At 51.5% G+C, this 25,208-nt stretch overlaps 1 protein-coding gene across 4 annotated transcripts; it reads left to right on the plus strand.

Moving 5' to 3' along the window:
• The first annotated feature begins 223 nt into the window (after positions 1 to 223).
• GNG12 (G protein subunit gamma 12) lies at positions 224 to 24,175 on the plus strand. 4 transcript variants are annotated; one of them, XM_075759135.1, is made up of 5 exons: positions 224 to 303; positions 5,911 to 5,968; positions 6,547 to 6,646; positions 21,137 to 21,253; positions 22,329 to 23,447. In XM_075759135.1, exons 4-5 carry the CDS (start codon positions 21,158 to 21,160, stop codon positions 22,452 to 22,454), a joined length of 222 nt encoding a protein of 73 aa, XP_075615250.1. In that variant the 5' UTR covers positions 224 to 303; positions 5,911 to 5,968; positions 6,547 to 6,646; positions 21,137 to 21,157; the 3' UTR covers positions 22,455 to 23,447. The 4 variants fall into 4 exon arrangements, with proteins under 4 accessions (XP_075615250.1, XP_075615251.1, XP_075615249.1 ...); XM_075759134.1 differs by lacking the exon at positions 224 to 303 and adding an exon at positions 4,303 to 4,396; XM_075759136.1 differs by lacking the exons at positions 224 to 303; positions 6,547 to 6,646 and adding an exon at positions 4,302 to 4,396 and having other exon boundaries at positions 22,329 to 24,175.
• Positions 24,176 to 25,208: the final 1,033 nt, after the last annotated feature.

Raw genomic sequence — 25,208 nt, forward strand, 5'->3', positions numbered from 1 at the left:
ATTGTGCAGCTCTTTTCTGAATTTTGCAATATTACACAACTAGACCTCATTTTTCTGAATCTGAATGTTCATCCTGCATTCAGCACTGTGGTCTCTTCTGAAATCACATCTTTTCTGCTCTCAGCAATAACCTGTAGAGGAATGTAGACGGGAGGGAGAAGAGAAAATACCAATGACATGAGCAAAAAGTTTTCACTCTTACTTTGCAAGGACTAGTGAGAAGTAGCAGAAAGAGCAGAGGTAGTGACAAAAGTCCGCACGGGGACTGAGTTACAGCAGGATTCCCTGTGGGGTTTTTCGGAGGTAGGTAGGTAGAAGTGGGGAGGCGGAGGGGAGCAGTGGGGGTACATCCATTCCCCGGCGAGGCGTGCAGCTCAGGGGGATCCGGCATTCCCGTGTGCCAGACGTAGCGCTCATTACTGCCGAGCAGCTCAGCCCTCTTCCAGCTGCACGTCCGTGGGGAGGAGAAGGTCCTTAAAACTGAGACCTGGGGTACGGTGTACCCCGTGTCCACAAGCTCCGGGGCTCCTGGGGGCTCCCCCAGGCAGCGTAGCCTACCAGTGTGGATGTGAGCAGTTCATAGCTTTGAGATGTTCAGGAACACCATTGAGTGTGTATTTTTAGTTGTGTTCCTTTGAATATTTGGTAAAACAGGCAATGTGTTTATATTCAGCTTCCTGTATCTGTATCAGCATCTTGGCATGTGATGGAGCTACAGAGCAAAAAAAAAAAGAAAAAAAAGAAAACAAAGTGTGTTGTAAGGGTTATGTGTATTGCGGCGGCTAACGACCGCAGGATGCGAGCTCTGGGATGCTGCCGGTCCCGAGCCCCCACGCGAGGGTGGTACCCCGTGTTGGCTCCCGTGGGGTCATCTCCTTGTTTAAACAGCTCAACTTGAAGCAGGAACCAGGCTTGCTATTCCATTTGTTTACACCGTTTTTCTTCCCATCCCTTCTCCCGTGTCTTTACGCACCTGCCGTACAGGGACAGGGTGGTTTTCGGCACATTTTGGACGTACGCGTGACCTGAGGCTTCCTGCTTCCCTCCGCTGTGCCTCTGCTCCCACACGCGGCATCTGCTCAGGGCCCTGGCTCGCCGTGCGAGAACAGTCCTTCGACCCCGGCTGTCCCGAGGGTTTGGAGGTGGCAAAGCCGATCTCTGCCCTGGTGGGAAGGGGCACAGCCCGGTGCCCCGGCCCAGGCTGCGCTGGCAGCTGCACGGGCCAGTGCCGGTGCTGCTCTGTTGAATCATCCCTTCGCTATTTGTAACCTCTCCTTGTGCAGAGGCAGTTGGAGCACACGGGGCAGATTTTGCCTGATCTTGCTCTCTAAACGATAGTTATCTTTGTGCAATGATCGTTATCTTTGTGCGAAAGCTCCCCCAGCTGATACTCAGAATAACTTCTTTCCCTTGCTGGGGCAAGAACCGGGCAATTCAAAAGCCACTGCCAAATGCACATGGGAGCAGGGTGGCTGTGTTGTTTGTAGGTGTAGGATTAACCATGGGGAACAGAAAAAGTTTTCCGGTGCTTTAAGCTGAGGAGAGGAAAAAAAAAAAAAATCATTTCCTTCCCAGTTTGATGAGATGATACTGTGGGACCCAGCGCTGCCCTCCAGCCTCCTCCGGCTGCGCCAGGCTGCTGTGCTGGGGAGGCGTAAGGAAAGGTGCGGGATGTCCTCGTGAGGGACCGGTGGATGTCATTAGAAAGGGAAAATGTGGGCTGAGAACCAGGGAAAACCGTCGGGGCTACGAAAGCTGGTGCTGCGGAGCAGGAACCGCCACGGCCATGGTTGGGAAGCTCTGCGAGCGGGGACTCGGTGGTGACGGAGGGGAGTAAAGGTGGCCCTGCAGGGGAGAGGGCTTATTCAGCAGAAACAGGCATCCTAGTTTTAGTTTAAAATTGGTTGTAATGTAGGAAGTCTGTCTCCAGAAAGGCCTTTCCTGAGCGCTCTATCCCTAATTGGGTATGTTTAGATTTCTGCCCTCTGTTGTTAGGTCTTTGGGCTCAGCAACTGGTGCAGTCTGCAGTTCAGAGATACGTGATGTATCTGTGTGTACCTTTTCAGTTAATGAAAGAAAAAAAGGTTCTTTGCCATGTCATTAATCATCTCGATGAATAGCCAGAGTATTTCCAGAAGAAAATTTCCTTTCTGCTTTTAAAAATAAACCCAAGCAGATACCAAAGGTATTTGTGCTATTTTTTACGTGCTGCCATATCACAGCGAAATGCAAGAAATTCTGTCCCAGGGCAGTTCATTATAGTTTGTGTTAGAAAAACAAAGTTCTCGTGAAGGATCCTGTGCCGTAGCATGGTGCAGCTTTCCATGGGTTTTCAAAAGTCTTCTGCTGATGATCTTCCTCTCTCTTGTTGATCCCAGTCTTCAGTTGTCCTTACTAAACACCACCAGCACAGCTGGCAAGAAGTTACCCTCTCTGGAAAGCTATGCTGTTGTAGGAAATACTCGAAATGCATGTAAACCAGCATGAAATATGAATTTGCAGTCATGTAGCGGTTCTGCAGAAGCCCAGCAGGCTTTTGTTTCTGAATCAAAATCATTCCGAACGCATCTCCAACTTCATTCGCCAGGAAAAGGGTCCGTCTGTGCCGCGGAGGAAGAAGTTTAGCAAGTGCAGCAAGTCTCAGAAATGAGAGATTAAATGGAAAGAGCTCATTATTTTTATTACTGAAAAGCCATAATCTTTCAGCCAAGCTCTTGTTTCCCTGCAGCATCTTGCTCTTGTAAGGCAGGGTACAAAAGGTGTTGTGTTCTCCTGTTGCTTGTTTTTGCAGCCGTCTGGAGTGTGTGTTAAACTACCAGGATCGCTGCCCTAAAAATGTAAAAGTTGGTGCTGTTATAAGTCAAATACTCTGTTTTGTCGGTTGTTCCTGTGAATAAGATTGAGCAGATCCCCAACTACATTTTCAGCTGTGTTTTTAGATTCAAGCCAGAAAAAAAAAAAAAAGGCAGGCTTTTGGGTCTAAGCTTGGAGCCGGGATGAGCAAAAAGTGTCGCCAACAGTTTTGGGAGACGGACCACCTTCTTCCCAGCCGAATCTGGTTTGTGTTAGTGTAAAACTTGCAAGGGATCCGTCCTGCAAAGCAGGGATGCTCCAGCTGGAGCTGGCTGCCGGGGCCGTGGCACAGGAGGACCCGGCCTTGGGCTGCTGCCCTTGGCCACCGGGTCTGGGACCCATCTGGCAGTGGTATTTCCTCGTCTCTCCCCCGTGCCCTTCCCTGATTTATTCCTTCCTGAGGATGACTCGACCCCCGAAGGCTTACACTCCAGCTACGCAGCACGTCTTTAGGAGGGTTTCGGAGGGAGTGTGTTACGCCAGGCTCAAACTATGCTAGTAATGTTGGGTTTGTGGGGTTTTATGACTAATTTGATAGGAGCTTTGATTAGGCAAGAATATCGAGTCTTTATGGCTCTAGGGTGGAAAGTGGCCCCTATGAGCTATATTTATTTTTTAGATGCATTTCAAGATTGTTTTGTCTGTTTTCTGATCTCCATCAGGAAGCAAAAGTCAATAGATTAAAATTTTTCTTAGTTTTCTTTAACAGTTTTCAGGGTGTGTGGCCGGAGTGAGAACTTGCACAGATAAGCAAAGCAGAAGCTTTTCCGTTGAAACTTGTATTTTGCGCAGCACAGCTGTCACACGTATGTAAAGGAGGGTTACGTGTTGCATTTATTTTTTGTTTCCTTGCTGTATGTGAAAAGCACAGGCTTCGCGCTGGGACAACGCGGACTGGCTGTGACAGTGCGGTCTGTTTTTGAATGCAATTTATCTTCTTACTCCCTACAATGATTTTAACAGAAGCTATTAAAATTTTGATGCCGTTTCCGACACGGGAAGCGGCGTGTGATTTCTCAAGGGGACGCTGCCCGTGCTGCCAGCCCACGGCAGGCAGCGTCTCTCTGCCTCGTTAAGGCCCATCCCTTGGGAACTTCCCGTGCTGTTTTTCCCCGTGTTTTCTGGGAATGGGGGAGCTGAATTGCTCCGGCTCCTCCGACACCATCGTTGCTGCAGCCCAGCCCCTGTGCCAAAGCCTCTGTGCTGCCGGGTGCCGGCCAAAAGGCCACAGCCACCCACCCCTACCCTCTCCCCGCCGGTGGCCATTGCCATCGCTTTGCCCCTCTGCGTTGCTCTGGGTTCAGTGTGCCGAGAATCGGCTCTGCATTTCACGCATACCGGGGCTGGTAAAGCTCGTAGCTAATTGCGTTATTCGGCCGGTTACTGAGCGGCGCCAGGGCTCTGCGCCAGAGCTCCGCCGGCCGTTTGGCGAATGACGGTTGTTTTTCTTCCAAAAAGTGTCAGTGGCGATCCTGGATCCTGCCGTGCCCTGGTGTATGAGTTATCTGTGCCCCAGCTGCTTCGCCAGCTCAGTAAATGCCCGGTGCGTATAATCCGTGTTTTGCACCGTATTTGACAGTGGGTGTCTCTACAGGGATACAACAGTATATAAACATGCATTATAAATTACAGGAAAGGTTAACACAGCAGTTACCAGTAAATGTTAGATTATTAGTTGCTGGTTTAGAACTTTACATGTGTATTTGCGCACCCATATGTGTATTGCACTGAACGTGCACGTCCTTAGACTTCATGCAGCAGCAAAGCAATGCAAATAAAGGCCACTTTACTTGTAAATAAAGTCCCCCCTCTAGCTATCACGGAAGGCATGTCACCTTGTGCTTTTTATCACCTTCTCTTTTACCTGGGGCATCAAGGCAGCCAGCTTGGTTTGTGTTTGTATGATAGATCGATGTTTTTGAATGCTGGTTTCTGTTCTTAGCGATGCTGAGTTTTACATATCAGGCACCCAATTCTACTATCATTCATGACCAAAACTCTTAGAAAATTGCTGCCCTCATTGAATTCTCATTGCTGTATAGTTTTAGTTTAAAAGTAGCATTTTATACTATGAAAATTTAAGGACGTTGTTAAATATGGCATGCTCCGGATTTGCCAGTCTTGCCACAGTGAACGGTATCTGGCGCAGGAACTTGTATGTTTTAGGATTGATCAAATCCCAGGATTTTTTTCTGGGTGTGTAAAGGCCTCCGTAAGAACCGTGGGCTCTCGGATTTGTTTCTCCTGTAGTGTAGACACAGCTGCTGGGATCTGTCAGTGGAGGCTCACATCTCAGAGGAGTCTACAGGAAGCAAAGTAATACGCGTGCTCAACACCAGCTATGCTGGCACTTAATGTCAACCTGCTCAGGGTTTTACCCCCAGTAGTTTAACTCGTTTTAAAGCCAGCAGCGTTTCTAACAGCTGTCTCTCAACCTCATCTGCCGTAGGTCTGGGTGGGACCTCTGCCCAGGGGGCATGGGCTTCAGGAGGAGCCGTAGTGGCGGTGAGGAGGCGGTGCAAAAAATCAGGTTTTTGCAGCCTTTATAGAATCTCAGACTGGTTTGGGTGTGAAGGGACCTCCCAGCCCATCCAATCCCACCCCTGCCATGGGCAGGGACACCCTCCACTAGCCCAGGTTGCCCAAAGCCCCATCCAACCTGGCCTTCAACACTGCCAGGGAGCCAGGGGCAGCCACAGCTTCTCTGGGCAACCTCTGCCAGGGCCTCAGCACCCTCACAGGGAAGAATTTCTGCCTCACATCTCATCTCAATCTGCCCTCTTTCAGTCTAAAACCATTCCCCCTTGTCCTGTCACTACAGCTTGCTACTTGATGCGCGTTTGGGAGGTGGCCAGAGGGAATTGGCCGCTTGTGGCCATATCCTTGGGAAGGGAAATAGAGGAGCTGGCCCCAAGAAAGGTTTGAGGTAGATTTTTCAGTGACGCCAATCTCAAAATACTGTAGTCTTTGTGACTGGAATTAAACCACAAGTGCTAACCCCTCTTTGGCTTTCTTGCACTATGAAGTACTTACAATTTTTATTTTACTCTGTTTCAGGATCATTACACCGATAAAATCAAAGCAAGCCGGACAGGTAGCAAGACTGCCTATGTAGGTGAGTTTCCAGTACACGCTTGTTCCTTTCCTTCATGCAAAATATAAAGCAGTATGACAAGTCCCAAGCCCCACTGATTTAATTTTATTCTGGAGTAAAACAAATACAAAATACTTGGCAGCTTTGTGGAGGAGAGGCCACAAGGACGGTGCTGGCTCGGTGGCAGGCGCCAGCGGCTGCCCTCTCTCTAAGGCATTACTAGCAGCGGTTGCTGACGCTCATCCACCTCCCGTTTAGCTACCTGACCACCTTCCCATTGAATATTGGGGACAGAAATACTGGTTTTGAATAGGCTGTTTCTCCCACAGAAATGAGGCTTTTCCTTGTTTACTACACCAGTTAGCAAAGCCTTCATAATTTCTGTATTTGCTGTGTTACCTGTATATTGTTTGACCATCTCAGAATTCAAATTCTTCTCCCTGTATTTGCCCCTTCGTTAAAATAGTTACTTCAACAAATTCATGTAGCCAGGGAGCTTGTGAAATACTTTGCACCCGGTTTGTGACTTTGAGCTGAGAGCCACAGAGCGCTTCACGGAGCGTCTCCCACCAACGTCCTCGCCTTTATCTCTTTTCCAGACTAAGGAATTTGCTGAAGGTCACATAACCTGAGGCCAAGCTGGATCTCGTGACTCCCAGTCTGGTGCTTTGATCACGGACCGCTCCTGCTTTACATGCTGTAAGATAAACTGATTTTGATACAACTAAAAGTCTCTTTGCAAATGTCTCTTTGTAGTTTGTGTATGTCTTTTCTGGTGTGAGTTAGTGGGGTGAAACAGGTACCTTGTGTGGAGAAACTGCACCACGGTTAGTTAGGGAGCACAGGTTGTCCTTACTAACGACTTCGGGCCAGTGTCTTTAAAATAATACTGCTCAGATGTTTTTCAAAGTGACCTTGATCTAGAAGTCGGTTTTCATGGCTTTCATTCGTACTAAAGATATAAAAAGTTAAATCAGAAAAAAATGAAGAGGAAAATAAAAGCGGGTTTTTCCACTACTCATTTCCCAACAAGTAAATCGGGTTTGTCAGAATCATGTGTATGGAGGCTGACTTTGAAAATCAAACGTAGCTCTAGCCTAGTTTTGATCAGCAGGATGGGACTGGGATAACATGTGAAATGGAGGTTATGAAGGAAGACATCCTTAATTAAGACCCAGAACGCTAAATCCAATTGAAGATCTTGGGAGTTGGCTGTTTTCTTTCATTTCGTTCTAGTTGGGATTTTTATACATTTTAGAAATACTAATTAAGACACCAGCAGCGTTGTTTATAACTTAAAAAAAAATCTGAACTGTAAAATCTCTAAATATTTTCAACTGTAAATTCTCTGAAGAAGCGAACATCACAAATTGGTGTTCTGTGCTTTGAGGTGCTTTTATTCTCCACGTGCACTGATGGGCCGCTCGCCTCTGGGGAAAGCCTGTGCATCTGCGCGCCCAGACTTCCCCTCGCTAACCTAGCCCCAATTACTGCAACCCCTCTGAGAGCCGTGGATGGAAGGAAAGTTTGTTGTTGCTTTATCTTTTCTGCTGTAAAAGTGGTTTTGAAAGCTGCTAATGCACACTGTAATCTGAACAAGAGGCAAACAGTTTGAACAGAGCTGAGGCGTGCCGGTTTTCCCACTTGCTTTTATACCTGTGGCACGTAAAACCCGGTCTCTGTATTTGCTTCAAGTTCGCGTCCCGTCTCAGATCTGTACTTGTGCAGACCAAGTGACCTTGCATAAAGCAGAAGCTTCTGTGCCCCACAAAACACAAGGTGGGTCTTCTGAGGCACCTGAGTTTCACCAGTCCCTTCAGCCGTGATGCTGTGCAGGGTGTGCATCCCAAAGCATCCACGTCCTTCAGGAAAAACACTGCGTGTAAGTAGCGCAGCTGCCAGAGGTTTCAGCTTTTCTGTGGGCATGGTAATAGTGTGATCCTTGAATACGCAAAGGAGTTGTTTTTGTTTGGGGAGGATCTTGTTTTCTTTTACCAAACCCAAACTTCTTCTAGTGTGTATAAAATACTGTGCCGTGATTGTAAATCTTGCCTGATACCTATTTAAAAAGCAAGCCCTCCTTGCCTGCCAGGAACCAGCTAGCCATCACTGTCGCTGCTGCTACTAACAGTTTGGTTCGTGGTAGTTGTGGAAGCAGGAGGAGAAACCTTCCCCTGGCCGCCGGTGCCCTGCGATGGCAGCTAGTGCAGGCACCGCAGCCGGCAGCCACAGCCTCGCTGCTGAAAACCATCCAGGCCTTGGCTGGGGCTCTGTGGAGGGCGGGCGAGGGAGCGGGGGGCTGCAAGCAGCCCCCCATGGTACCCCCAGAGCCAGCAGGGAGGTTGTGGGCGTTCGTGGTCGCCGCTTTCCCTGGGATGTTTGCATCACAGGTACTGCGTTCAGTACCGCAAAGTGCGCAAGTGTCTCCGAGTCCTCCTCTTCCCAGTAAGCTCCGGCGTATCACGCAACCTCGTCTCTCCTTTCGTCGGGTGTGGTATAAGTATCATAAAGAGAGAAATGACCAGAAAGCATCCCAATCCCCATTTCATTTTACTACTTAATTCTGTTTTCTTGCTGAGGGCCGGGCTCCGACGTTTTCCTGCTAACCAGGTTTCCTTTTCCATTCTATTTAGTAGAAAAGAAAGGAAAAGATTTTGGCCACAGCATTCCCCTCTGCCGGGCGTTTCCACTGGGTGTCAGCACGGCCCCGCGCTGGGGCTGGGGCGGCAGGAGCACTGCCAGCCACCACCGGCTTTCCCTTTGGCTGCACCCATCGCTGGGAAAACTAGGTTGGGTGCATAACCAGAGCAAGGTGCTGGCTGAGGTGCAGCTTTGCAGCGATGGGATCACCCTGCGCAGGCACGAGAGGTGGGTGAGCTGGGAAGGGGCTGTTTTGCTGGAGGTACTGTTTCCTTCTCCGAGCAGAGCAACCGGTTGGAGAAGGAGCATCGAACATGCCCTCCTCGTTCCATTGCTCTCTAATTAGGGTTACATCTGGGACAGTGCGTCCCCGTTTCTGGAAGAGCAGCGTGGATAACTTTTGTAGTATTTACTTTGAAGGTGTGGATGCGATAAAGAGCACTCCTGGAGAGCTGCTGTGGGCGGATGCACACAGGAATCGGTGTGCGCCGGGCTGTGTCCAGCCTGTGACAGGTCAGGGCTGCTCACAGTATGCTTCCTCCACACCCACCCTGCCACTCTTTTTCCACACTTGACACACATCCTGGCTTCTCAAGTCCTTTATAAAATCCTTGGGCCCGCTGCCTGTCCTGCCAGCCTGCACCTCCTTCAAGCCCCTCGACTCTGTATGGCCAATCTTGGGTGAGAAGAAGCACCCCCGAGGGGAATTTGGGGTTCAGGTGGGCAGAGGCATCCCCTGCATGCGCCTTTCTCCCACCTGCTGCTGCCGCCATCGGGGACCCTGTGCCTCTCCCCCGCTCCCTGCGGGTCACCTCACAGGGACTGGGCAGCAGCAAAAAGCCTGTGCGCAGTCCTGCTGCACGGCAGAGAAGATGGTGCTGGGGAGGGGGCCTGGGGATCCCCCGCTGCCCCACGCAGGAGGGCAGGAGCGGCCAGAGCCCTACGCTGGGATGCTCGACCTTGGCACAGGAAAGAGTCAGCACGGTCCCGCAGGCAGCTGTGGGAGCTGGCATCCCCTTTGCTGGGCGGCTGTGGAAAGGTGCCGCTGCCTGCCGGGGCGTGCAGGATCTGGGGAGGCACGTGTCAGTGCTCGCTGGGACTCCGAACGCTCCGCAGCAAATGCCGTTCCCTTCCAGGCCTGCTCCAGTGCAAAGAGGCGAGAGGTTTGGCTGAAGGTAGCGATAGACGCTTTGAGACTCCTCCAGCAGATTCCTCCCTCGGGGATCTAAGCATTAGAAAATCAAGGCCATGAGATATTGCTGTGACAGAGACTTTTTGATGCTTGTGTGCAACCATGTTTCTGTGCACTGACATACCTGGTTATGCTATGATGCACCCTCAGAATAGAGTTGGTTTTTTCTGCACCCAGGTATGGCCTTTAAAGCCAGCGTCAGGCCTCTTGGCTTGGACTCGGAGAGTTTTTAGATTTTGCAAGTCGTAACAAACCTGCTCCCGAGCAGCCACGTCTGCCCTGTAGGAAAACCAACAACCAGCGTTCAAGTCCCAACCAGCCTCCAGCCTTCACGCTCCCACACAAGCGCCTGGGAAAGGGGCACGTGCAGAAGCACTCGCAGCACCCGGAGAACCCATGGAAACCATACACCGAAACACCCCACACCCTGCTGGTGCACGTAGTAGTAGTAGTAGTGGTGGTGCACGTAGTAGTAGTAGTGGTGCACGTAGTCCAGAGTCAGCCCTGGTGCTGAAGAGGGGCTCTGGCATTGCCCCCTCCTTACACTGACCCTCCAGGGGCCATCATGGCTCTTCTCCACTCTGCATGGACCGACCCTGACCGTAGCTGCCGGTGCCTCTCCATGCTGCTTGCAGCCCCTCTTCCTCTCGCTCCTCCCAGCCCGTGCACGGTGTCCCGCTTACCCAGGCTGGGGGCGAAGGGGGGCTTGCCTCCTCCGGTGCCTGTTCCCCTGAAGCAGACCGCTGCATGGTGCGGGTGGCTCCTCTGAAGCCGGATAAGCACTGAGGTGGGAGAGGAGGTGCTGCTTGCCATCAGGAGAGGGACGGAGTCTTTGCATGGGGGCAGAGGGCCCGCAAAGCACTGCCTGATCGAGGGGTCACCCTGCCAAGGAGCAGGCAATGAGCCCTGGGTGGCAGCTCGCTGTGCTGTCCCTGCTGTGCCCCGGGCAATGGCACGGCTCAGCCTCCGGAGGAGGCAACCGTAAAAATGCCACCTCTCTGCCCAACAAATCTACTCTATTTTCAGAAGTAAAATTGCTGACTTCAGAGAGTAAGCTCCTGGTGCTTTATTCCTTCTAGCTCTAGAGAGTGTAAGTAGGTAAGAGGAGACAGCTGGATTTGGGTGTTGATGGTGTGTTATTACTGAAGTGTTTGCAGAGTCCCGGCTGAAGGCAGCGGGGGTGAAAGGGTGCCAGGGAGGGTGGTGTTGGTAAGGAAGGTCACCGTAAAATTGTTTTGCAGGCAGCGCTGTGAAGTAGCGGGCAGTCTCTTACTGGTGGCGATAGGCAAAATGGATCCAGCTTAAAACTGTTTCAGCAAAGACTGGGCAGGTTGCAGGACAGTTTCACTTGTAAACCTGCAGCATTTGTTGTGGAATCACTGAAACCATAACCACGAGCTCCTGCGGTACCATGTTACGGTTGGGTTTTGGGGCAGAAGTGCTGCCCAAATGCCGCTCAGCACCGCCGAGCAGCTCCTCGGGATGCGCGTGCTTCCCCCAGCAGTATTTGTGCCTGGCGTCATAGTCGGTACCCAGCTCGGTGCAGGGCAGCACATGCAGAGCGTGGGCTGGATGCAGCCCAGCTTTGAACCAGCCAGGTAGCTTGTTTATTTCTTTTTTCCCTATTACTGTGTTTTTAAGGAAAGCAAAATAATTTCCATGGCGGTGTTTGTTTCTGGTTTTTCTAGCAGGCTGATGCAGGCAGCGGCATCCGAACATTTCCGAGCTGGAGGAGCTCCCAGCAGCGACGGCTCCCTGGTGGCACCCGAGCAAAGGCTGGTGCTGCTGCGGGGCCGTTTGGGTGGGTGCTGTGCAACACCCTTGGTGAGGGGGGATCCCCTCTGCATGCGGCAGGGGGACAGGGGGGTCATGGGGAAGGCTGGCATCCCTCTCTGGTTTTGGAGCTGCTCGTGTCCTCCTTTGCCCGCTGTTTCCATGCCGAATTTGAAGCCTGCCGTGCCCGTATCACCCACAGCATGGCTTCTGTGGCTTGAAAGAGGAGACGCCCTAGAAACTTGCGTTTGCAGGTTAGCTGTAACTGTAGATTCGTGCCAACCCCCAGCTGCGGGCTGTCGCCCAGGAAATCCAGAGGCTGAGGGTGTGATGAGGCCACGCGCGTCTCGTACGCTTTTAGCTGCCGTAGTGGTTAGTGTTGTCGTTCTGTGTTTTGTTCAATCCGCTCTATTGATCTACAGGTTTGAGTTATTCAACTTAAAAGCTGTTATACTTCAAAAGAAATAGTAACGAGATACCCTTTGAACCTTTATTCCGCTGGTAGCCGGGGTTCGGAGCCACAGCGTAAGCTGACTTTATATAACTGGGGCGAAGAGGGAACTGCTTGCGAGGCAGAGCTGCGATTCCTGGGTGTACTTCAGCAGTGGTGATTTAATTACATTTCGCTCAGCAGGTGGTTCGTAAGTCCTGGATCTAAAAGAGTAAAAATAAGATAGATTGGTGTTTAATTATCCCGGTTGGAGCTCCAGTTCAATGCCCAGCCACGTACCTGCTGCAGCTGCTGTTCTGAGCGCCTGCTGCATTGTAACCTCATTACCTAAAGCCTGCAGAAATAAACAGGGCAAGACCTTGAAAAATAGGGGTTTTTCTAGGGAAGAGGGGAAGCTCCACCTTTTTGCAAGTGTTTCTGTTGTTATTTATAAGAAGGAAAAAAAACAACACAGGTGTATGGCCCGTATGAAGTGCACCGGAAGTTTCATGGGTTTTTGTCTTTCTCTGGTGAGCATCCTCCTCTTTCAAACAAACCTAAGTCCTCAGTTTTCTGTGGAAGAAGGTGTTTTCCCCAAAGGATGAGCTAAGCCTTCCCACTGGCAAATTTGCTCCATTCGTTCGTTGACTCTGCTGTTAATGACAGAGCTGTAGCCCAGTGTGTGCTCTGCGGACAGCTTTGCTCCCTCCCGTTGTTACTAATACCTGCTTTTCACTTCTGACAGCTCTCGGACGGAGCAGGGGTAGGGATGAACAGTGAGACAGGGCGAGAGGTGACAACAGGTAGTGTGTTCCGTGGCTGGGTATCAGTCCTCTCTGCGGGAAACCAAGGGGTCCCGGTGGGGTTCGTGGCTGCTGCAATGGAAACTCTTCTTCCAGGTGTGTGTCTCACTGCACCTTTCTGCTCCTCTAGTCTCCTTGTAGTGAGAAGGGGAAAATCAAAGCTGCACACTGTGCTCAGGACTGACAGCAAAGAAGACATCACGCCGGCTTGCACGAGCACCGCAGTGCCGCAGCCGTGGCCTGGCAGCCGGGGGGGACCGAGGCGCGGGGTTGTGGGGTGCTGTGGCTGCAGAAGGCAGGCAAACCTGTGAGCCCCTTGCTAGCCGACACGAAGCATGAAAGCTTGCTTGTTTTATTAGACCAGCCGGCGCAGCTGGAAAAAACGTACCCCATCTGTTCTCAAACGTAGCTGTTCATGTTTTCAGAGCACTTTCTGCAGGAAGCCTTTGCCTTGGGCACGACGGCCAGAGAAGGCTCTTGGTGGGACTGATTATTTTGTCTCTTTTTAGGCTGTGAGTCAGAGACAAGTGAGAGTTGCAGCCGTGCCCGCAGCTGCTCCGAGACTAGGGAATCTGCCATCGTCGGCCCCAGGTCTGGCAAGCCCTCGGTCAGCGTTGTCACTTAACGGGGGACCGAGGTTGTGGCTCACTGCGTGTTCCTACAGCCGCAGGCACAGGGGATGCCCGGCTCACCTCCTGCCTAGAACAGCACGAGATCACACCAGCCGTGTTTTTGTCTTAGGTGGTGAACTGCAAAACTTGGTGGAACTTTGTTTTTGGTCTGTTTAACAGAGAGTGAATTGTTGTGACTGTGAGTGCTGGGGGACACGAGACATCCTGCTGCAAAAAGTGATGGGGTGAGTTCGGCTTTCGGGGTGTCTTTGCTTTCAGTTGAGGGCTGCCCATTGAGCGTGAAGGCTTGTTTCCCAGAAATTGGAGCAGTGCTCTCCCTGACTGAGTGGTCTTTTCTTTAGAGAGTGACTTAATTCTCCTGGGAGACATCCTTGGAGTCATCCCTGTCCCAGAAAGCCCTGTCCCGGGCTCTGAGGGCGCAAAATCCCATGTTCTGCAGAACTGCGCATGCCGCTGATACAAATCTGCAGAGTTCTCTGCAGTTTGTTGCTGTTGTCTGAAATGAAGTGTACCCTATGAGAAGTCCTGCAGCTCGAGATGGCCGCAGCAGCTTCAGTTAATAGGGTAGGTTGCCAGGAACTCGGAGGGAAAACAGTATTATTGGGTGATGACCTAGTTGTTTGTAAATCTCCCTGCAGAAGAGATTTAGTAATCTTAGGAGGACTATTAAAGTAAGGCTGCTTGTGTTTGTTTGAAGATGAGGAAACACAGCAATTTAATTTTCAAATGTTATGGTTTGGGTTTGTTGGGTTTTTTTAAACATCTAATTTATTAACAAAGCTAACCAGCTGGGAAAATAAGGACTGAAACTTTCCTACTGAGGTCATTCATGTAGGATGAGAAGGAACTCCAGAGAAACTCAAACCTCTCCGGTGGCAAAAGGGGTTTTGGGGCTGTGGCTTGGGGGTGGGGAAGGGAAGGCTGGGCAAACTCAGCCTAGGCTTGTCCCAGCCAAATGAGAGGAGAACGGTTTATCTTTTAATTTTGCAGTAATTGTTTTCTAACCTTACGTCTTAAAAAAAAAAAAAAGTACTAAAATTAGAGGGATCAGCAAATGTTGAACTAACTTACTTCTCGGTGACACATGCATTACTTTATAAAGATAAATTGCTTTGGGTTGGTTTTTTTTCACTCTGTAATTTTTCAATAGAGTATGTGAAAATGGCAGGGCCTGGAATGGGAGTTTGGGCTCTGTTTGTAGTGAATCCATGCTTCTTTTGTATCTGTGTGAAACAACTCCTTGTTATTCCAGCAAGGATTGCTTTAAAGCACACGCAGTCAGTTTGCATCGCACCAGCAGAGTTCATTATCAAATTCAGCCGCTGCATTTATCAGCTCTAGCAGCGCGTGTTGGAGGTTCTTGGTTGGAAGTCTCATTTTTCACCAACATGTGAGCCTGTCAGGTATGGGGAAGCTTTTTGCAGCTGCGTCCATCTTCTGCGGGTTCTCCTGGGCAATACCTGCGCTGCAGCGAGGCTGTTGGGTTCCGCGCGCCCGTTGCCTGTTTCACGAGTCAGTCGGGCACCTTGGCCCCAGGGTCCTGCGGAGGTTGTGGCCAGATGCCCTCCGATGCTGGCGATGAGGAGGCAGGGAGAGTGGGATGAACGCAGTGCTCTGATCCTGTGGTTTTGTTCTGATCAAAACCAAAAAAGGTAGGGTCTGCTGATTTCTCACTGTGTTCTTTGCAGCGTAAATTTCCCAAAGCAGCCAGTAGTCTCCTATCTATTATCTTTTCTTAAGAGTTCTACCTACACATGAGAAATCCCTTTTAAATTCCTCTTCTACCGTTTCAGTTCCACGTAGCTGTTTTGTACTTGCACGTCTCCCCTTAGTGTCTGTGGACACTCTCCATCAGGAGTAGGGTCCTTTTCCTCTGCAGCTGATGGTGCAGGAGGACTTCTTATAGGACTTACAGTCCCATTGCAAGAACATCCTCCAGACACGGCATCACCACCTCTCCTGGGGCCCGGGGAAGGGTTGCTGATGTTCTCAGCGAGCTGTGCCTTGCTTTGGGCACCTAGGCTTGGCGCTGCCGACCCAGGAGCACCCAGGAGCACGGTCCGCAACCCCGTGTTGGGTGCCAGGGTGGGAGTCGCAGCAGCGAGCAGCCCTGGGGGCTGTGCTGGGGGGGCAGGGGGAGGCACCGCCTGCAAGGATGATCCCGTTACCATTTACAAATGAGTTAAGCCTCATTTACACATTGAGGAGAAGTCCCAGTTCGACTCTGCAGCTTAAGTTAGCCCCAGGATTAGGCAAGGAAACCCAGGTCCAGCAAAGCCCCTAGTCTGGTAGTTCCCCATTGCAATCAATTGCTTTCAGTGGGAAGGAGTCACAAAATTTGAACCCAAATGTGTCAATGGCTTTGAGCAGAACAGGGTCCGGGTGCTATTTTTGTGTGTTGGAAGGGGCAGCAGCAGCCGTTCCCCTGCCCGCTTCTCATGGCACGCCAGCAAAGGCAGGAAGCATTGAACAAAACCCACAAAATCTGTGTCCTTTTAAACTTCCTTTCTAGGAACTCTATCTTGCAGTTAGCTTTGCACTAATTGAATTCCTCAAATTGTCAGGTTAAATGCCCCAAAAGTCTACTGACAGAAGATTCCTGTTATGTTTCTAAATGCTGTTTTAAACGAGCAGACGGTGCTGTGGAGTGCAGCCTGCTCACATTATCCGTTGGATCTGAGGCTGCAGCCCTTTGGGCAGTCCCTGGTGCCAAGATGTGCAGGTCTCCTGGCTCCTTTTGTCTGGCGACAGCATCGCAAAATCACGGAGCAGGTTTACCGGCAGAGCTTACGCGTGTCCCGGCTCGGGTGCTGCCGTCGAGATTCGCAGCAGCTCCAGCTTGGTCCTTCTCGCTGCCTCCAGTGAGCGGCTGGAAGAGGTTGGGGTTCCCTGCAGGCAAGACCTGCAGCAGCGCCGGAGGAGATGGGGGCTCCCCCGCAGCCATCGTGTCCCCCGCTCTGTGGCACCAAGCCCTGGTTGTGGCCCCCTGACCTTGCCAAAGCATGGCCCGCTCTTCGGGATGTGAGGTGATTCTCCTGATTTTGTACAACTCTGCTTTAGCGTTTGTGGTGGAGCCCCCAGTGCGTTCCTGCCTTGCCCGGCGTGGTGTAAGCCTCCCCGGCTTGTTGAGTTGGCCATCACTGACTTGAACTGGAAAGTCACGGCACTGCAGGGCTTATGTCAGAGGTGGTTAATGCACCACAGCCTTTGCCTTGGATTCCAGAGAGTTTTCACTTTGTATTTTACAAAGAATATGACATGCATTCAACATACACCTCCCATCATCGCTTACAACAAGAAACATGCTCCAAGTAGCTTGCCCTTTCCCAGCAGTAAAGCAAACTGTCTGACTATTAAACCTTTACGAACAGATTTACAACTATTTCCAGACAAATGTGTTTATGCTGTGTCAGTCAGCGCTCCTCCTCTTGAGTAATTTGCAGATTGAATCACTAAATGTGCCATCAAAATGCTTTTTAATATTTGGGTGCTACAAATATTAGTAATTCAGGACGCATACGCTGTGTACTTGCTGTGGGCTGTTACAGCTCCGTGATTAGCAAGAACTCGACTGTAATGTGGTGGGTCTGGGTTAATAACTGAGAGTTTGTGTCGTGATGTTGATACAGGGGGTATTTCAGACACCCGTGCATCTCTAACTCTCCTCCTCGCAGCCAAAGCATGCAAAGACTTCACACCTCCCTAGAGCAAGCACCGCTCCCAGAGCTCCATAACCGCGGCCGTGCCCAGTAAGTAGCCGGCAGCGCTGGGAGATGGCAGCCCTGCTCCAGCAAAACCATAGAATCCCAGACTGGTTTGGGTTGGAAGGGACCTCAGAGATTATCTAGTTCCACCCCCCTGCCATGGACAGGGACTCCTTCCACCAGCACCCGTCCCTGGGCGCGGGGTCCGTGGGCTCGCTCACGCCCGGTGCTCCCGGCCCTGCACGGTCACGGCTGTGTCTCAGCTGCCCTGCGCTGAGCCACGGTTTGGCTTTGTGCCCTCCTGCATCGTCCTGCATGGATTAAATGAGGGCTGGAAGAGGCTTGCCGGGCTGGAGGATGAGCTGCTTTTGTGCAGACAGTCCTGGCTTGTTTCCTTCGTGCCGCTCCGAATGCAGCACCGTGGAGCAGCGGGGCGGTGGGTGCCGAGTGAGGATGAGCGTCTGTGTCTTCGGTTTAGGCAGTGCCATAGAGGGAAGGCTGCTTCGCAGAGAGAAAATCCTGATGGCTTTTTTAAATTTTGCATTAATTACCTTCCCTGGGTGGTAAGCGGTGAACCACGTGCAACTCGCTCCGTAGGTGACCTGGCTGGAGCACAGCGGGAAATTTGGGGGCGATGAGGGGCTTGTGGGGCACTGGGGCAGCGGATGACTGCACAGACCCAGGCTCGGGTTACTGACCCAGCTATCGCCGAGGGGAAGCAACCACAGTTTACAAGCTGTCCTGCACAGTCGGGTGAGTCAGCCGGCGGCGTGTGCTGCCAGCCTGGCTTCCCTGGCCTCCGTGTCACGGCCGTCTGCTCTGCTCAAATTTCCTCAATTTTGCTACAGCTTTACTCATGGTAGCTGTGTACAGAAACCCCGGATGGAAATATTTAGAGGAGTGGAAGGTAGACGCTTCAGATGCAGCCTGTCCCTGAAATGGCCGGTGCCTCGCCTGCTGCAGGGTGCTTGCTGGGAGCTGTGATCTCTGAACTGGCACGCATTTCTAAAATTACTACAGACCTTCCGTGGTTTGCCCTGAAATAGGTCATTTGGAATATATACAGTATTTAAACTAGTTCTGGGTTTCGTGCTTATCTCCTGCTCCCGGATGCAAAGAGTCGGGGGGAAGGTAGGCCTGTGAGCTACACAGGGCTGTTACACGGCCAGATTCATGCAGGTGGAGAGATTCATCGGTATGTTCTTAATACTGGTTCCAGGAAACAAATTTTCAATGATACCTAACATCGGTTGTGAACGTCCCTCCTACCTGTGTGTGAGCAGGCGGTGTTACCAGCTGCTTGGCAATTACTCTGCCCTAAGCCCTTGCGAGGAAGGTCCCCTGCGTCCCGTTCCCCAGCGATGGCAGCGTCCCCCACGCTGCTCTCGCTGCAGCTCGGCCGCCGGCGTTCGCTCTGCTCTGCAGCGTCGCGCGCCACGTGCAGCCCGGTCCTGCCCTCGCTGGGCTTCGCGATTACTGGACATAGCTGGGAAAAACAGCGGGCTGCTTGGTTTGTGATTTGCTGCTGGGATCTTAGAAGAGCAGCAAAAGTCAGCTGTGAGCTGTAAAGCGTGGAAAAAAAACGTTAGCGTGCTGCTTGCGATACTGCTCACCAGATCACAGGGCTGCAGAGAAAGCTGAGCGGGAGCGTGGGTCAGTGCATCACTCCCAAGGGAGAAACGCTGAGGATGCCGTGCGGGGGGTGCTTGCTGCTGGCTGTGTGTGGTTCCAGGCCAGCAGAAAGCACCCACGGGTGCCTGGGCTGCTGTGGGAGGAGAGCTCGGGGGGGGGGGGGCGGTAGTGGTTTTTGTGGGCAACCCGCATCTGCCACGGGTGCGCTCCACCGGTGAGGGCTGTATTGGCCTAACACGTGCCAGGGGTGAACTTCAAACCCAGGGGCTGTGTCTGCAGAGGGAGAGAAAAATTCTAAAAATCTGGGCCCTGCTGAGCAGCCTAGAAATGATGGCATGTCCCAGAATGGGGGCTTGGTGCAAAATAACGCTGTTCCCAGCTAGCTGGGCGGGCACGAGCGCTGGCTGGAAAAACAGCACTGCTACCCCGGCCCAGGCGTGAGAAACCTGAAGCCTACGAGGAAACGCTGTCTGCAGCGCTTGGAAAGGTCACATGCAGCTACGCTGGATTCGAGTCCCTGTACTGCGATAAATGATTTAAGCACCGCACCACGGAGCCAGTTAACTCTCATGGAGCTGTGGAGAGCAGGCGGCAGGGTTTGTGCACAGTCCTGCTAGAGATTGCGTACAAGGATTGGCAGAGAAAGGACAGTTTCACAGGGCAGGACTGTCCTGAACCAGCTGCTCTTTGGACTCTTGGGTACCTGAATAATTTAGCGATAAGCTCTTTGCTACTGCAGTGCCTGTAGGGATGTTCTGTTGAACGCGATGCTGCACGGTCCTGAGCCCTTCCCTGCTCCTGCTGCTCCCCGCGCGAGTCGTTTCCTTCCAGCAGCAGCGGCTGGTGCTGACGTGCGGCTGCACGGGATGGGAAACGGCCGGGGATGCCGGGGGCACGCAGCAGGAAGGGTGCTGCTGGGAGACAGGACAGGGTGGCCTTTGGTGCGGCACAGGCAAAGGGACAGCTCGTGGTGGTCCGATAAAGCAGGGCAGGCTCAAGCATGCCGTGTGCGTTATGTCAGCTGAAAAGGCCGAGGTTTTCTGGGACCACTGTGAGATTAAGACCTCCGCATCCCAAGTGGTGTAGGTGCCGGTGGAGCGCTGGCTTACAGCATGCAACTAAGTGTGCTTTTGTGGACGCGATCAAGGAACCTCGTTTAGGTCCGTTGCAGAGCGCCCGTAATAAAGCTGCGCAGGGACGGCAGTGCCAGCACCGACAAAACTGACCCTTCATTGTTTACTGATGCCGTGTGTGCTCTTGGACCTGGTCTGGAGTCAGAGCTGGCAGGCGGGCTGGCGTCCTTCTCTGGATGTGGTCGCACACGCACCATCCTGGGTCACTCCTTGCTCTTTGGTGGGGTCGGGAGCACGTCTCCTTCCTTGGCGCGACTCGCAGGGAAGCGTGTGGCATCCTGGCACGGACCGGGCTCCCCTGTAAGCTGGCGGCACGCGTTGCCCTCCTGGCACTTGCAGGAGTCCCGCGGGTTGCCGCAAACGGGGGGTCAGGCTGCAAAAGCTGTGCACGGATCGCTGCCGAACCGGCCGGCTGAGCCCCACGGAGAGCATCCTCCCTTCTCGCTGGACACTGTCCAAAAGCCAGCCCCATGTCAGGATTGATGCTTTGCGTTCTTACCCGGAGAAGTAAGGTCCTGGAGCTGCTCAGTTTTTTCTTGCTACTCCCCTGTATATGGCCACATGGGAGCAGACAGCAGCTGGGAGCACACCTCTGAACTTTGCCTTCTTGTTTTCCTTTTCCTCTGATGTGTCGTGAAGCTGCCGCGGGGCTGCTGCGGACCTGCAACGCAGCCCGGCCGGAGAGGGGCGAAGGAGGCAGGGAGGCCGGGCTGCGGGGCCGATGCGGCCGTGCCTCTGCCCGTCCTGCTCGCTGCAGCCGTAACCCGCCATGAAATCCTCCTCCGTCTGCGCGAGGCAGAGGAGGGGACGCTCCTCATCCCCAGCGCTCAGACAGGCGGGCGGCAGCTCTGCTCCCTCCCGGCACCACCTGGGGCGACCGTCCCTTCCCACGCAGCAGGATCCGTCCCTCCGCAGCAGACACAGAGGCTGACCGTGCTGCAGCTGGCCCCTGTGCAAAGGGCAGGCGTGGGCGCACGGCGCGGTGCTGGAAGAGCAGAGTCGATAAACCCCTATCGCCCATTAACGCAGGGAAGAGTGAAGCACTAAGATGCCCAAGAGCCCCATAGGGTTTTTCTGGAGAGCATCAGTTACTGAGCTGCTTCTCAGCTGACCATTCCTGTTGTGCAAAATAATAATAAAAAAAAAAAAGCAGCACTTTTTGCAGCGCGTCATGGTGACCTTTGTGTGTAAAAGCAGTTCAATGTGCTGTGCCGCCTTCTGGAAAACTAACCCGCTGTCTTTCAAAACAGAGCTTCGCCGCTTCACTGAAAATGTCTGGCAAAACAGCTAGCACGACCAACAACATAGCCCAGGCCCGAAGGACTGTCCAGCAGTTGAGAATAGAAGCCTCAATAGAAAGAATAAAGGTGAGCACACATTCTTCTTTACCCCTCCTTTTTTCTTGTTTTCTCCTCCTTCCAGCAGTAGGACAGTAAGACGAGGGAGCCCGTGCGTGCCCACGGTGCAGTTTTCCCCCCCATCTCAGAATGTGACATATTTCAGCCCAGCAAATCTGAAAAAAAAACTATTTCCTGGGGCCACGTACCAGCAGTATCCTCAGGTAGCTCAGTGCTTTATGGACTTGTAGGAGAACCAGAGCAAAATAGGAAGTGCACGTCAGATGTGTGAAAGAGAAGGCAGGTAGGCGTTTCCAGTTTCAGGCGTATTGTGTGATTTTTGTGCCGTCCTTCGGCCGGCTGAAGGCTACGTCTGCAAGGAAGGCGAATGTGTGGGGACGTTATAAAAAAAAAAAAAAAGGTGGTAGCGGAAACTCGATTCCTTTTAACTTAAGACAGAAAAAAACCGAAACTTGTTTCCCACTAGCAGGGGTAGGATATTGGCTACGCTCGTAATTGCCTTCTCGGGTCTTGTCGGGCTCCTTGAGCTGCCCCCAGCCCCTTTGGAAGGCCAGCAGAGCAGATGTCCGGATTCACGGAGCAGCGGTGCCCTTCCCCAGGCTTCGGGGCTCAGGAGCGGGGCCGAGCAAGGTCCCTGCGCAGCGTGCCCCGAACAGCTACTCATCCGAGGATACTTCTGTTTACTGTTCCCAACTTTATAGATGAGAAGTTCCTCGTTACGAACCTACTGCGTTATTCTGAACCTCCGCCTGTTTATTTTTAGTCTTCTGTAGAAGCCGTGTGGGAGCCGAGCGGTACTTTTGCCTGGTGTCGTGAACTAACCCCAAGTACCTCGCAGTACCGGGGTCCATCCTCTTCTCCCCGCTGCAGATGAAGCCGGAGCGAGCCCGTGGCAGCGTGTCTCTCATGGGAGACGGGGCCCCAGAGAGTGTGTTGATCTCCGAGCACCTCTCCCGTCCCGCACCGGGACTTTGTACCCGTCGGCACCTCTCAGCACATTTCATCATGTTACCAGTTATGGGGAAATACCATTTTATGGGTCTTCTGTTGTTGTTTTTCTTTTTTTCCCCTCTGTCTTCTGCAGGTGTCAAAAGCATCAGCAGACCTAATGCTCTACTGTGAAGAACACGCCAAGAAAGATCCCTTGCTAATGGGCATACCTGCTTCGGAGAACCCTTTCAAGGACAAGAAGACCTGCGTGTTGTTGTAGGAGAGCGGCAGCTCCTCCGCAGCCCTCCTGGGCAGAGCCAGCCGCCGGCGGGCAGATAGGCAAACACTCTGTAAGGCACCAGCTGTAGTAACTGTGTAAGAGCGGCCGTTCTTTTACCGAGCGTATAAACGATTTCTTAAGCTTTCTAAAGCATTTCTTCTCTTCCCTATCTTTATTAGGAAGTGAGGTTTCAAAGTGAATTAACTTCTTTTCTTGACCAAGGGAACGGGGTCTTGGCCAAGCCCGCAAGCGCTGTCCCTGCGGTGGGACGGGCAGGGCGAGCCGGGGGTCTTGTCCCCGCGGGAGCGGGTCCCAGCGTCCCTTTTCGAGTTACACAAACAAGACCAAAGTTGCCCGAGCTTTGCTCAGAAACCTGCTTAAACATCATTGGTGTTACTTTTTTTTAATTATGTATGCAAGGAGGGGGGGGGTGTACCTGTGTGGATAGCGTGTGTTTACGTCAGACAGATTTAAAGTGCATTATCTAGCAAAAGCTACCTTGAAAAATGATTGTAGCAACCGCTGGTGAACTCCAGGGAGCCATGCCCGTGGCCTTCCTCATGTTGCCTTCTCTTGGCAGGGGTTTTTTAAGCGTAACAACTAAAGCGTCAAGAATCGGAGACCTGCAGATTGATTTTCCTGCTTTTTAAGAGGAGTTGAAAAAGCCGAATTTTCAGCTTTGATTCTGCTTCTCTGCGTTTTCTTCTCTAATTAAAAATCCGCGCTAGTATTAAAAAAAAGCCCTGTCAAAAGACTCCAAGGCTGCAAACCAGCACTGCCCTGGCTTCGTGCTGAGCCGCAGGCACGGTCCCGTCCCTCAGAGTCCCAGTTAGGTTTGGTGCAGGGAGTCAGAATTTGGCTCTTTTTAAAATTCATTTTTAAAGGGGAAAAATGCCAAATTATATCCAGATTGTGGTTATGCAGATACAATTGGAGGGCCTTTCCATCAAGTAAGTGATTTTATATATATACATAATAAATATTCTTTCTCTCTGTGTGTGTATATGTGTATATATATAAAAACTTTAATAGTATATTTATACAAACCTTGCATATTAACAGAAAACTTTGAAGGGATTGAAAATAATACTGACTTCAGCTGCCTACAGGTGTCTTTCCCTGTAGCCGGTGGTTCGGAGGTTGAAGTTGCGATCTGCCATAACTCTGCATTTCTGTAATGGTATTTACAGAATTTATTAACCACTTGTAACTTACTGTCTTACGTTGCATATTTGTCATTTCTATATTAAATTATATACACACTATTGATATATATCGAGAAATTACATATCTGTTTAACAAGCTTCTTTAACAAACAGTTCAAAAATCGACATTCAAGACTGACAGAAAATTGTTCTGCTTATTCTGTGCTTACAGGCAAATTATTTTTATAATTAGAGTATTTTTCTAGTAACAATTTAAAAAACAATAATGTAGATCCACACTAATTTTTTTTTACTGTGTTTGTGTCGATCATTTTTTAACACATCTTGTTAAAAGTAGTTAATGAACTGTGTTTGGGTGTGCAAGGCTGTAAGTGTGGAGAGAACGCCTGCTGTGCTCGGAAGTGTGCAGGCAGGTCTGCGGGGCGGGTAAATAACTGCACCTCGCTGCCGGAATATTGTTCTCCATCAACCTGCTGTCCCTCTAGTAATCTGCGGTTTTATTTCGTTAGAGCTCCCTGCCTCCCCCCCCCAAAAAAAAAAAAAAAAAAAGAAAAAGTCACCTGTGTGCCTGCAGAGATGCTGTTGGGGTCTGGCTGCTTCTCTCTGTCGTCTGTTAAATAAAGCCTGATCCGGCCCCGGGGTGCTGGCGGGTGCTCCGGCCCCAGGGTGCTGCTGGGTGCACTGGAGCTGGAGCTTGGCCACGTCCCGTCATTCCCACCCGTGACACCGTAGTGGGGTGTAACTCTGTACTTTCTAATAAAGAGCTTCTGGCACGTTCCTCGGGCTCGCTCCATCACTCCTCTGCTCCGAACCCCCCCGGCGTTCGTCAAGCCAAGGCCGAGCGTGCCCCAGCTGTGCCCGTGGCTCTGTCCCAGCCCGGCGGCCGAGTTCAGTCTGTTTTTCAACTTTTTCCATGCGATTTTGACATCTTTGTAACGCTGGGGTGAGATTCATGCCAGCATCTATTTCACGCTTGCTTACACATCCCGAGAACAAAAGGGTTGATTGTAGGTGGCCGTGATCCCATCGGTGATCAAAGGCACAGGACTAAAATCACCGCGCCGGGGGTTTTTTTCAGGTGTCTTCTCAGTTTTAGGTCGAAGACTTGAGATCATCAGCTAACTCCACGCAGCTGCCTGCTTCTGACGGCGTTTGGTGTATAGATTTTCGGTGAACTTTATTTTTTAAATGCAGTATATAGGGATGTGCGAAAGCTCGAGCGGTTACATTTGCACTTTGCTCTTTTGCTATAAATACTCCCATGAAAGAACAGGAATTGTAAAATTTTGGGGGAAAATACAGACTCTGCCCTAGCAGAATGAAAAAAGAGAAATGAGACTATCTGCGTGCACAGCTGCTGGGGAAGCCCGTGGAGGTGGCCCGGCGCTGCAGGCCCTCTCTTTTATACCAAGTGAACCCAACACCGCTCCAGAATGCGTATTTATTCTTTTTGCCCCCCCCCATAAATTAAGCAGCCGGCTTGTTGTTTGTGGTTTTTTTCTCCGTATTTGCTAATTTGACTCTTTCACGCTGCGTTGCGTTAAAGGGAGAAGGGCTGCCTGGTGGCGTGGAGACCTGACTCTTGCTG

Source organism: Balearica regulorum, chromosome 8 (assembly GCF_011004875.1).
Source record: "Balearica regulorum gibbericeps isolate bBalReg1 chromosome 8, bBalReg1.pri, whole genome shotgun sequence".
NCBI classification, from domain to species: Eukaryota; Metazoa; Chordata; class Aves; order Gruiformes; family Gruidae; genus Balearica; species Balearica regulorum.

What these genes read in the sequence shown, in the direction of transcription:
- GNG12 (XM_075759135.1), top strand. Translation starts at nt 21,158, where the DNA reads ATGTCTGGCAAAACAGCTAGCACGACCAACAACATAGCCCAGGCCCGA. An exon ending in CCTCAATAGAAAGAATAAAG is followed by an intron (nt 21,254 to 22,328) that starts GTGAGCACACAT and finishes TGTCTTCTGCAG; the next exon opens with GTGTCAAAAGCATCAGCAGA.